The following is a 13,633-nucleotide window of genomic DNA, read 5'->3' as shown; positions in this document are numbered from 1 at the left end:
CGGCGGTGATGGACTCCGTGAAAATGAACAAACGTTACTTTGAAGTGTAACGATGAGAGGGCCCGATGAGGTATATAAACGTAGTTGCATTTTACTTCCTTTTTATCGTTTCTGATGAACTTTTGTGAAAATGACGACATCTCTCTCTCTCTACCAGTATAAAAGGACATCTAGCGTGAACTGATGGTGAGTTACGTTTTTTAAGGAAATACGAAAGAATACAAGTAGATAATGAGGTAGGCTGGTTTGTTACATTCATTTGTTCATTTCATATACTTCATACAAGGCTCGTCAATTTTTGCTACTGACTTCATACAATTCGTTCGTCAAATCAAAGGTATGGCCTCTTATTGAGAGCAGTGCGGTGACCTACAGATCAGTTGATAAAAACACAGTTAACAAGTTAAACAAATACCAGAAAGTAAGATGATTATTTGATCATTAAATGCCTAAATTCTCGGACAGATCCTATATTTCAAATGAGCAAGCGGAATTTCATTCTTAGCTTTTTTTGGGGGAGGGGGAAAATTAAATAATCAGCTCAATATTACAAAAAGTGAATTAAACTCTTTTGTCGCCTGCTCTGTACATATATATTCCCATTTCTAATTATAAACAGAAATATTTTCATAATCGCAAATCTCGTTACATAAATATTTGTACCGAATTTTTTAAATACTCCCTTTTTTTCTATATGTGACAGTTGCCTTCTAATCAACGATAATGTGAAAATAAAATAAAAAATATTTTAGAAATATATTTCTATTCTACGGTTTTAAATAACTTCTTTTTTATCAATTCGCAAATTCAATCAATATTTTGTTCCTTTGGCATCAGGCAATAAAAACAAAATGCATATAAAGTAAACAAAAATCTAACAATGAATGAAATTACATATTCTTCAGAATTAAATCGATTACAGATAATCGTCTAAGCAAAAGCTTCAACACATTCACTTTTGAAAACATGAGAATCATAATTAGATAAAAAAACACTAAATTCATGAAGCCTAATTCCTAATCTTCTTTACATAAATCGGATTACCAGCATTCTGGCGTATATTCAACAATAGACATTACACAGCAAAACTTAATCTTCTCTGAAGAATTCCTAGACAAATTTGCTTTGTTGTTTTTCATTTTATTTGATTAATTGTTCTGCGTTACTCTAAAAATAATGAAAGAACGCTCCTATTTGGAATCGCTGAGCATGCCGATAAATTGGTGTAATGCATCTGCTTGAAAAGTTGGTACGATTTATGTTTGAACGTAATTTTTTAATTGACGCAAAGAGGAAAGTTAAGGATGGTATACATATTGTTTTATTTTCTTTCTTCATGTTCGTATGATTTGGAGTGAATAACGACGCCACTTGATGAAGTAGCAAAACACACTTTATTTAGCCAATATTAATCAGGACAGCTCCAAAGTCACGTTTTACAGTCGTCGAAGATCTACTAAAAACGCGCTGGAACAATCAGCAGCACAGCCTTCAGGTTATCAGGCTACAACGATGGAGACAGCTTCACTGCAAAACACCAGAGTACAGCTCCCGACTCTCCTCGGTCGTTCTCGGAACCCCATGTATTCTCGGGACTCTCCACGCTACAACTCGCGATGCATTCGACGATACACTAGAGTACAGCTCCAGACTCATCGGTTCAGTCGTTCCCGGAGCTCAACACATTCTCTCGACGATGCACTAACCGCGATACACTAGGAGACTCTTTCGGTGCACTCAACGACCAACTCGGCATTCACTGACTGTCTATCAACTCGATGGACTCTCGCTAACTAACTGATTGACTCTATACCAACCAACTCACTGCGTACCAGTAGGGTTTATATAGCTTTTAATTTGTGTTCGAGAACATTCTGGGCTGGTTCTCCATCCGTCCATGCCTATCTGCCTCCCAATGTCGCGAAAAGGGAGATTTATAGCCAAATGTGACAACTCTGCCTTCCATTACAATTTTATGGCAACCCTAAATCTGCTTTGCGGGTAAGCTATCCCACCGCGCCTGGACATTTCGTAACGATATTAGTATAAAATGATGATATAGCCAATCTGTACCGCATATTTGCTTGTAAAGCTACACGCTGGTGTTTAAAATTAAAAGGTAATGGTAAATGTTAATGTGGAGCGCTTTTATTGGGTGAGGTCTTTGCCATTTAAATACGTATCATTATTTACGTATTTAAATCGCAAAGACAGAGAATGTGTTTAGTAGCATATAATTATATGCTACTAAACACAAAAACGTGTTCCTGCATAGATATTAGTGTACAAAATATGGAAATAAAGCGAACAGAGAGCAAAAAGAAACATGAATTTTGCATACATATCTATGTTGAGTAAGTATTAAGTTGTAATGTTGAAAGTAGTAAGACGTTTTTTGTAAAGTCCGGGAGACGTTTAAATGAAGGTCAATAGTGGTTCGGCGATTGGTTAACTCTACGCAGTCATGATTATTAGTCGCATCCAGAGATAGAGAGGGCTTTTTCCAGAGAATGCCTTCAATACAGGATCCGCCACTTTTACTTACGATACGGCCACAAAGAGCCTGATTTCTGATCTTTGCGTAGTCTGAACTCGCGCATGTATAAGCTTCTGATTCATTGCGCTTGCGAACCAACTAACCGAAATTTTGAATTTTCTTCGACATTTTGCGTAATTTTTATCAATAAATTCTTTTCAGTTAAACAGTTATAGCTTTTTGCAATCGCTATATTCATTTTGAATGAGCCTGTATTTTGTTCGGCTAGATGAATCCAGCGCTTTTATTGGGTGAGGTCTTCGCTATTTAAATACGTGCGGATATTTAAACCACGTCTAGTGAAAAAAAAATTAAAACAGCAGTTCGTTCATCTTTCCAGTATCCAGATATTATTCCCGTGAAAGGCATTACTTCTGGTGCAACTTTAATTAAATTTTAATAATTACTTACGAATTAAAAAAATCTGTTATTAGTAACCTAAATTTTAAACGGAACTTTTAACGAAATTTTCTTTTAAATAATACAATAACCAGCCAAATTCGTAGGCTGCTTCATACGCCAAAATTGACTTAAATGTTTTTGGTTTCTAACTTTTTCTTCATAATTAAAAAATGCAATGTAGGGTTATATGCGTGCTTAGATTTTAGTATACACATAATTAAAATGTTTAAATTAGATTATGGCAAAGCACGTGGGGTTTATTTACCTGAAGAGAGGGATTTCATAAAGGATTTCTTAAAGGAAACTGGCTCATATTTATGCTACACGTAGGGAAAACCATAAAAGGTACCGTACAGACAAAGAATCGCTGGGATTTGAGAAGCGGTCGAATTGCCGATTAATGGGGTAATAATAATGTAATGTAATATACGAGTGTGGTGCAACCATCCTGGCCGATAATAATCGGCATCATGGTTAACGCAGCACACCCAGTAGAGATTAAAACAAAAATACAGTTCAAAACATCAAACCAAAATTCCCAGCCTTGTTCTATCGCCATTTATACAGTTCATCAAATCCTCTGCAAATCTAAACTCTATTGCGCAGTAGAATACCTTTATGTTACCACGTTTTTCTCTAATATGTCGCAATAATACGCAGTCTTCGACGAAATGTCGTGCATTGTCTTCAATACTACAAAACTACTACTATCATTTTGCAAATTAATTCTTTTAAAGTACGTCGGGAAGTGCCCGTGTCCAGTAATTATTTGATAGTAATAAAAATCATATATCATTCTCATATTTTTAGAAACTTCAAAGTTCAACAAATAATCTTTCCTTTTTCCGGAAATGTTCCATTTCCAGCATAATAATAATTCATGTATTAATTTTTTTTTCAGGAAAATGGAGAAGTTTATCATAAAATCATTATTTTAAAAAGAAAACTGTAAAGTTTCAGATTTTAAATTACGCCCAAAGGGGCGCTTTTTTAACATTTTGTGTGTTACCTTTATTTATTAAATATCATGTTCTTCGAACTTAAACCAGAAAATTCAGTTCAAGAGCAATATCGCAAAATAATTTTAAATTGAGCATATCTTTAGGACAGTGGTGCCCAACCTTTGGCCCCTCGCGAGCACATTTTGGCCTATCGCGAGCACATTTCTAAAACATCAACATTTTTGTTAAACATATTTACAATCTTATGTGATACATCTGAAATATTAATTTGGTAATGGGTTTGAGATGAATAATAATATGGGTTGAACTTTATGGAAAACCAGAGAAGCGGAGTTCAAAATTATTTTTCAGTGCGTCTAGGTTTTCCGAGTATTTCTCTGTTTCAATTGCTTTGTGGTTATTAATATGGCTTGATAAATTCCGATAATGGGTGAAATTAATTTTCTTTCATTTGATTTATTCACAAATTTAACTTTATCTGAAAAGCGGTTACAGTCTAAGTCAATTGAAAAAGGTTTTTTTCTTTTTCCCTGGAGGTCTTCGTTTAGTGTAGCTGTTATATCCGTGAAAAAATACAGATAGGATAATCAATTATTATCGTCCAATTCTCTATAACTTTCATTTCCGGATTCCCAAAATTGCTTTATTGGTGAAAATTTCATGTTCGCTATCAAGCTTATCAGTCAGCAATCAATTATTTTATAACGTCTTGCAAGATGTCTCGTATGATTATAAATGCTTATCATATTTTAACAATTAAGAAATATAAATGAATGGCTATTTTAAAATTATTTTTTGTTCATTATACTTGATCGGACTGGGAAGCACATACGAAACGATCGGCGAGCACAAGGTTGGGCACCGCTGCTTTAGAATTTCCGATACACAGTCTCACGCGCTGCTTTTTTGATAAAATAAAAATGCTTTTTTCTGTACAACGTTGCCATTGCTTGCTTTGAAATCCTTGCGTTAAAAAACAAATTCCTTAAAGTTTTACAAAATATGAAATCGATAATAAAACAAATTCCAAATTTCAAATTTGGGCTTCTAAATGCCAATATTCACAATAGAATTACGTCATTCAAAATTTGATGGCTCTAGGTACCGTTGTTTCATCACGATGCGAGAAACATACATATATTTATGCAGATTTTTCATTATTTAATTTCTTCAAATATGATACAGGACAATAATATTGGATGGCAACTGTTTGACAAGTGAAACGGGCATTCAGAGTGATTCGACGCAAAATCGCTAAACGAAAACAATAGTCCCTCAGAGAGAAAAAAAAGTACCGTTTTTCAGCGGTCTTAGCGCTCGGCCGATGAGATGCGCCAGAATGACTGTTGGAGTAATTAATTGTTAGGAGTTTGTATCCACAGAAGTATATTTACTTGAATTTTTATTTAACATTCAAGAAAATTAAAAGTGTATAATAAAACTTCTCCATTTTCCTGAAAAAAATTTTAATACATGAATTTTAGAAGATATCTAACAAATGCTTAAAATAACAAAATGTCTCGTTACCTTATACACATCAAAATTCTCAATGATGGAATCAAAGCATGTATAGAGGTCATTCAACAAATCAATCACCTAATTTAAAAGAAAGTAAATTAAATAGTTTAGTAAACTACATAATATTATTAACTGCGTAGTATAATTATTAACAGTGTAACAATTATAGACTATATTCTCATTTTCTGAGAGAAAGAAAAACTGCGCATTAATCTAAAAATAATGAATAAAATATATTCTTTGCAATTGGAAATCATTCCTGATATTTCGAAGGGGAAACCTGCATGCAACTTGCATTAATATAAATTGATTTTAACTGTGTTTCCCCATTAATTAAGCTTGAAACTAGATTGAACTATAAGTGAAACTGGATAAGACACATAAGCAGTCATTGATATTATATTTTAGACTCGAAAGTGTTCGAAAATCACAAGAAGAGGAACATTATATCTCTATTGATAACTTTTTTTAAATGATATCTTGGTGATAATATCTTAAAGGTTTGCAAAAAATGTTAATTCTTTCTTAAAGTCGATTGAGCGCCGCCTGAAATAACCACTGACCTGACTGTTGTAAAAGTCTTACAGTGTTAATAGTCATCCTGGAAGAAGGGATTATTCCTTCCGTATAAAAATATAAATATTACATGGGCATACAAGGCCTGTGTATAAGCGTAGATATGTTAATTACAAACATTGTCTTGTACAAGTTACACGTGATAGTTACATAAAATCATGACAGTTATGTGCACATTTAAACGTTATCTGAATTTGTATTTACTATACTTCTACTGAGATAATCAAAGTAATTTAAAGTCGACTAGTGGGGCATCTAACGCATTCGTAATCTAATACAGTCAATGGTGATGTAAAGTTTATTGGCTTCACATGTTATCCACCAAAGAATTAGTAGCACATAAAGTAGAAAGAAAATATGCTTTCGTATAAAACCCTGTAATTTCATTGCCAGCGGCATATACTAGGTCGGATATACCAGCGGAATACACTAGGTGTTAAAGTCGACTGCATTCGTAATCTTATACAGTCAATGATGATATAAAAATTATTGGCTGCGCATGCAATCATCAAAGTATTAGTAGCACATAAAGTAGAAAGAAAATATTTCATATAAACAATGTATGTTCACTGCCGATGAGATGCGGAATATACATCTTACGTTAGTTCTTGACATGCAATAAGTATCAGTGTGCCGGATTACAATATGCAATTGTTAAAAAGAGAATAAAATTTAAAATTTATTACACACACATTATACTAATAAAATAACATTTTTCAGTGTGTCATAATTGAATATATTTTAAATCTAGAGATAAAGTACACTTGCAGTGTTAACTGATTTCATTCACTTATTTATTTCATTAACTAATTGTCTGAATTGTGTTTAATATTTGTATGAAAAAGACTTCTGATGAGTTGTAAAATATAAGAAAGAACAGAAAGTGTACCTGCATAGGTGTGCTTTGGGCAGACAAGGATGTAAATCCAACAATATCGCTGAAGTAAATGGTGACACTATCGAATGCTTCCGCCGTAACAGATTGGCCATGAATTAGTTGACTAGCCACAGATCTGTGAAAAGAAACTTTGTATGTAAAAATATCTTGTACAAATTTCAGTGACAGAGAGTAACTTTAAAGGTGATTCAGTTGTTAACGATTAACTTCAGAACATTAAGCAAAATAGATTACAAGGTACGCTGTTATGTTTTACTATGGGCAGTGAAGTGAATGTTTGCAAAATATTCACCTATCCTTTTGTTATTTATTACTATGAGGCCTGGAGTATAAAATGTTTAGGCTTTGTATCATTTCACGTTTCTTTTTGTTGGTGTTCTTCTTGGAAGGATTCTGTTCTATTTGAGGTCTGGACGGTCTGGACGGAAGTTAGTCTGGACGGAAGTTATGCTCGCGGTAACATGCTCTCGTTGCTGGTTAGGTTACTGGGGTACTAGATTTTAAAAAAATGTTTATCGAGTTAAATAGTAATTAAATGTTGTGTTATTGCAGTCTTGTCCGTGAATTTCATGGAAGAATGCCAGCCAGAAGCTCACTGAGGTTGGCCCCAATTGTTGAAGAGGAGTGCCTCGGGGGGGGGCGGATCCTAGGATCTTCCATCCGTCTCCTTTTCCACCAAACCACACGAGAGGACTTTCGGCTCGCCATATACTCGTATTTAAAGATTTAAAAGTGCCTCCATGCCGAAAAGACACTATGCATTTACAAACATCTATGCCTTCTTCGGGATTCGAACTCGGGTCCTTCAGTACCGCAGTAGGGTCCTCTAACCACTGTATCGTCTGGGGACAATAATAATTAGATAATAGAATTACATAAGTAAACCTTGTTTATACCTTGTGAAACCTACAGTCCATTTCAAATAAAGAATTTAGAACTTTAATTTGTCTTCGTTTCATTCGTCAAGAAACACCTTGTGTTTGTCAGTTTGGTTTATTTAATTATGGCAAAGCACTATATCTGCCTAAGAAGAGGGATGTCTTCGTGGAGGACTTTATAAGTGAAACTGGCTCGTATACACGTTACACACGAGAAAAACCACGGAAACGCCCATGCGCCCAGCCCCTTTGCCGAAATTCTAACCCCGGACTGAACTACCAGGATTTAACCACTTTACCGCTTGGCCGCTGGTAGGTTCGTATGTCAACTTACGTACTATAAAAGAAGTATAACTGTTTTTAAAAAATTCCTTTTATATATAGAGTTAAATAAATATATTATTTCATTAGCAAACAAATATTAATTAAGGACAAGAATTCCAATTTCAGTTTAAATAACATCAAGTTTAACAATAAAATATTAAAATTTTAAGAACACTAATAGAAAGCTTTTCTTTAATTCGGCGATAATCCTAAAACAAAGAGACGTGGTTACAAGTTACTAAAGAAAAGTTATATGCTGAGTATGAAAATGTTTTCTGTGAAGAAATATCTAACAGTCAAATGAGTTTTTTTTATTAGTGTGCAAAGAAGATTAAGTTATTATGTATTATCATTATTCTAGAGATACCTGCTTAAGGAAAAAAGCTTTTATAAAAAATTTTCTATGGAAAATCGCGTTATATTTATGTCACACGGGGTAAAACTTTCCTTTCGGGCTTTCTATCAACTAAAAATAGTACTTAACCTACTAGAGCCATGCAATAAAGGAACTGATTGACATCATTAAAGCGAAAGGGATTGACCCCGTTGAATAGTATCCAAAAGAGGATTTTGTACACGTTTATACAAGTGGTTCATCTGATGAGACAATCACTAATGGAGATTCTGCAGTGTTTCTGCGAGTCAGGCGATACTACTTATCAACACAAAATTGACACTGGAGCCATATTCTCTAACTTCTTGATAGTTTCTGACAACAGCGAAGGCACTTGACATGTATATAGAGAACCTTTCCATTATACCATTTCCATCTTACCTTTCCATTCCTGAGCAAGTAAAAGGATTCGTTGTCTTTTGTGACTCAAAGGCAGCTCTACAGGCAACCCTGGATGGAATCTCCTTGATCACCAACGGGATCTAGTTTCACCTAAACGAGGTGCAAATGTTAGATAAGGTTTGCTTTCATCAATGGTTGCCAGCGCATGTCTACATCGCAGGTAACGACGACGTAGATAAACTGGCAAAAGAGGCTCGGAATCTCAACAATAACAATAGCATAAATGTTACCCTGTGCCGTGGCCAAATACAGACATTCAATTCCAATAAAGCAGCAGCTCCATAACATCAATGGAGATCGATTTATAACTACAGGCTTAGAACTGGCCATCACAGAGGTTTGAAAATTGACAGAAAGGGTAGGAAACCTACAGAAACTGCGATAACTGCCCCTAGCACACAATTAACAACTGCATGCATAATTCATTGTACGGCCATCCTTGCTGAATTGTTAAAATTTGGGATCTTGTTTACAAGACCGAACCTCTTCGATGACAATATTTTGCAGATTCTCAGGGCTGTCATCTTCGCCCATGACGCTATTTAAATAGACTTTATCACAGACACGAGAACATATACACAACAGGGTGAACCACCAAAAGACGCATGCAGCTGGCTCGCTTCATTGCCATGATGAAAATTCGATTTAAATCTAGAATATTTTGTATCTTGGCCTCTCGGTTTATGGTTGACAGCTATATAGTGGATACAAATTAATAGTCCGTACTAGTGATTTAGGTAATTCATGTCATTGAGACATTACCTAATTATATCTACTAGTCATATCTTGAAAGTAAGGTCGAGCAGTTATCTTAATCCACATATGTAAGATCTTACCTAAATTTCATCTGTTAGGATAAATCAAATATCATAAAATTTTAATCTTAAATTAAATCAAATATCTTAAAATATTATTACTAGATTGAGAAAAATATCGTTCCCAAACAGAGTGAAATGCCATAAAATATTAATACTAGATTGAATGATGTGTCTGTAAATAAAATTACTCATTTGAGTTCTCTGATTCGAATATTTGTTTGATTGATTGTACAATTAATCAGTTGAGTTTATTAATTTTAATAAATGTTCGACTAATTTGTTTCATTGACAATTCACTGTATTTAAGGAATTTTATAGAAATGTATCATATCAATGAAATTTTAAAATTTCATATACAAGCTACATTGTATTCATATCTGAAAAAAAAAACAAATAGAAACAAAAGTTATGGAAATTTATTATTTAGAATGATAATTATTTTTCAAATAATTTGAAGGAACTATTCATTTACTTTGGCAAAAGCTGGTAGAGAAGATTTTCAGCTTTCCTTTTCTCTTCCAGATAGTCAGCAGTCCTTTCTTCAACAAGTGTTTCCAGGTTATTAGCATACTGTTCCATACGAGATAACAGGTTATCTAATATATTCCCACTTTTGTTCTCTCTGCAAAGAAAGCAATGTATTCTTAAACAATAGATAATTATCCTATATGAATAATGTAAATTTGAAATGTTTCCCAATTTACTTATTAATATTTCTCACTATAGTTTAGTTCAAATATGCTTATTGAAAATTCGAATGGAACAATATGAACGATATGATAAATACTTATTTGTTAAGTAATATCTTTGGTAATACTAAACAAGTTATAGCATAGTTTGTTAACCAGCTATCTTCTTATTTTAGACTTTACTGTCACTTCTACTCTTGTTGGCACTCATGAGAATCCAATTTAGTTAAATGCAGAGTCCTTGAGTTTAGGAGAGAGCTTGTGGCATCGACAGCTGACGTTAGGATACTTGTTTCTTAAAGCTTCTGAATTACTTGAATCGGTTTTAATTTTGCTGACGAAATTGCTCGCCTAAGTTGAGAGCTTGAGCTAAAACTTGCAGGCGTGTTTTGTCTATACGTGTTCAATCTTATACTTGAACACTTAAATTATGCTTTAAATTTGTTTCTATTTAAATCTTGTTGGCGAAAGCTGCGGAGTTTGTTTTGTTATTACTCAAGTTGTGTAAATTACTAGGCTGACAAAGTAGTAGAAGTGTTTATCTTAAACGTTCTTTTATGTGTTCGTAATTTGCTGCGACGGGGTGACAAGTCACGTGAGTTGCGGAGCCAGAGTTAACATTTAAAATAGCTAAGTTCCAAACTTTTAAGGTGATTAGGGAAAACTTTTAGAAATTACCAATATTTATTCCTAGTAATTGCGAACTCTTGCCTCAATTCCTTATATTTGATAGTTTTTAAATGCTAGAAAGATATTCTCAAATTCAGTTGATAATAAAAGACTTTCACGGAGAACAATGACTTTTTAACTGAATGAAAACCGTGTTCCACTTAAGTGGAACTACAGTCAAGTGCCATTTCATGATTATCGTTATCGTTGTCCAGCATTATCATCATAATATGTAGTATATCTAATATAAAAAATATTGCGGCGAGCGTACGGGTTCGTAAAAAAGTTGGATGCGCAAGTCCGATGAAAAGTGAATATAATTTATTATTATCGCAAGAAATAAGACAAAATACTTAAATTTTCTAAAATATTCGTACATTATTGCAATATCTCACAGAATTATATTTTAAACTACTAAAAACGTTCAACAGAACTTAATTATACACAGAAAAATGTACAGAAAGCTAATCCGATCTCGCCGCGAATTCGCTAGAGTAAACAACAACAGTTTTCTAAACAACTGCTAAACAACTAAATTGAGATGTTTTCCTCCATCTTTTATAAGCTTTTTAAATGCACGAGAAAATTCTCGTATTTTCTCAATAGCAAAAGAGTACAGTTGCGAGATATCTCTTTATTAAATGCGCGTGCTCCTGTATTTTTAATTTTTTTCGGAGTAGCTTTCTTTTCAAATAAGTCTTGTACTGCAAGGTAATATAAAACAATTTTTATTAATTCTATTTAAAGATAGCTAAATCAATACGAAAACCGTAACAATATGTAAATAAGCTTTATAATTTAATTTAATAACAGCATTTTAATTCTTCACTTTTAATTTGGGTATTTCCTCTTTATTCTGGAAATAATAATAACTTCTCTGGATTATGTCATTTCTAGATGAGTCTATTTTGCATGGCCTGATGACGTAGTTATTTCGGAATCTAAACTCTAAGAATTGAAACCTTTCTAACTTAAACCAAAACCTTTCTCTTAACAGACTGCTATATTAGATAACATGCTCAGTTAGCCTGTAGCTCTACTGCCGCTTGGACGCTATTTCATTTCCCTGTGCTTTGTCGTGCTGCTAACTACGCCGTTATTTTAAACTGTGATACTGTATATAAAACTGTAGAGTGCGTATTTCGCTCATGATCTCTGTAATGAAAAATATGGTTTCGTTAATTAGTTCGTGTCCAGCAATAAATATTATGCTCAGTTCGGCTACGTCTGTCTGTAAGTCTCTCCTTCGAGTGTCATCTTTCTAATTATGCAGCCAATCTCTCCAAGTTATAACGCTGAAAATCATCGTCAATCTGTTGCAGCTTACTCCAAGGTTTTATCCGGCAACAGAGCTGCAGGCTAATTGCGCATTTAATCCAATATGGCAGTCTGTTAAGAGAAAGGTTTTGGTTTAAGTTAGAAAGGTTTTCAGTTCTTAGAGTTTAGGTTCGGAAATAACTACGTCATCAGCGTTGCGCAGGCCATGTAAGATAGATTGATCTAGAAATGACGCCATCCACAGAAGTTATTATTAGTTTTAGATTAAATAGGAAATGCCCAAATTAAAAATGAGGAATTAAAAGGCTATTTTTTGCATATATATATACATATATATATAATGTTGTATGAACTTAAATCCATTTAGTGCGAATACAAGTTATTATTACTTGCGCAATTGCTGCAAAGTTAGTTAATAATAATTTATTTCCTAAACAGTATTGATTAATTGATTATATTATCTCCTAAGTTTAATTAAAGTAGAATTATTTTAAAAGTGTGCATCCATACTGGTAAGTTATATTTTGAAAGATGTTTTGAAGTAATTTGAAAGCAAAATGTTAATAATGATTTAACGGGGACTGGAGTTAAATCATCACGAGGAATAATATTACAATTGTAAAAGTAAAAATTAAAACATGTAATTATTGTCATTGATCGGAAATTAGTTGACTTTTCAAGGGGAACAAACCAACTCCCGTTCAATGATCAATAATTGATAAAAATACGTAAATATGAAAGTGTTTCGTCTTTACTCGAGTTATAAGTTAAAGCCAAACCGGCAATTCTAGTCAGGCCAAATATTTCCGCGAATAGTTGTTACTCAAAGAACTGATTCTCATGAAGCATTCTAGTCAATTCAATTTGGAGTAAAAATCAATTACTGTAGAGAAATCTTGTAAAACTCGAGTAATCGTCCCCGACACTATCATCTTTATGTATTTGAGTACTATATTATTTGTAGAAATTAAACATTGGAAATTGTCATTATGAAATCGAAATCAAAGTAAAGTTGAAATAAACATAGAAGATTATAAAAAAGATAAATAATGCAAACTTTGCAAAAACAAATCAAAGAGAACATAAAAATAATATAAAAATAATATAAAAATAAAATAGAAAGTAATATAAATAAGATCAGTGAATGTACATGAAGATATAAAGGCCAGAAAGGTATTAAGTAACTTACATTCTTTCTAGTGGGGGAGTTGGCAGTGTGTTCTCTTCGTGTCTGAGTCAGAAGTGTAGGGTGTCCGAAAATTCTTAGCGGCAGTAGGGGCTTTGAATTA

At 33.4% G+C, this 13,633-nt stretch overlaps 1 protein-coding gene across 1 annotated transcript in view; it reads right to left on the bottom strand.

The window, feature by feature from the left end:
• The window catches only part of LOC118189270 (atrial natriuretic peptide receptor 1-like), a 184,839-nt gene that overhangs the window by 34,992 nt on the left and 136,214 nt on the right, over window positions 1-13,633 (bottom strand). The window contains exons 15-17 of the mRNA XM_085816715.1: window positions 10,181-10,330; window positions 6,884-7,007; window positions 5,428-5,496 (exon numbers count right to left, since the gene is read on the bottom strand). Of these exons, the coding sequence (XP_085672841.1) occupies window positions 5,428-5,496; window positions 6,884-7,007; window positions 10,181-10,330 (343 nt within the window). The remainder of the gene's footprint in view (window positions 1-5,427; window positions 5,497-6,883; window positions 7,008-10,180; window positions 10,331-13,633) is intronic.

Source organism: Stegodyphus dumicola, chromosome 5 (assembly GCF_044657685.1).
Source record: "Stegodyphus dumicola isolate Sdum_Otavi_A_Nest chromosome 5, ASM4465768v1".
In the NCBI taxonomy this organism is placed as follows: domain Eukaryota; kingdom Metazoa; phylum Arthropoda; class Arachnida; order Araneae; family Eresidae; genus Stegodyphus; species Stegodyphus dumicola.
This window is presented reverse-complemented; position numbering and strand designations above follow the sequence as displayed.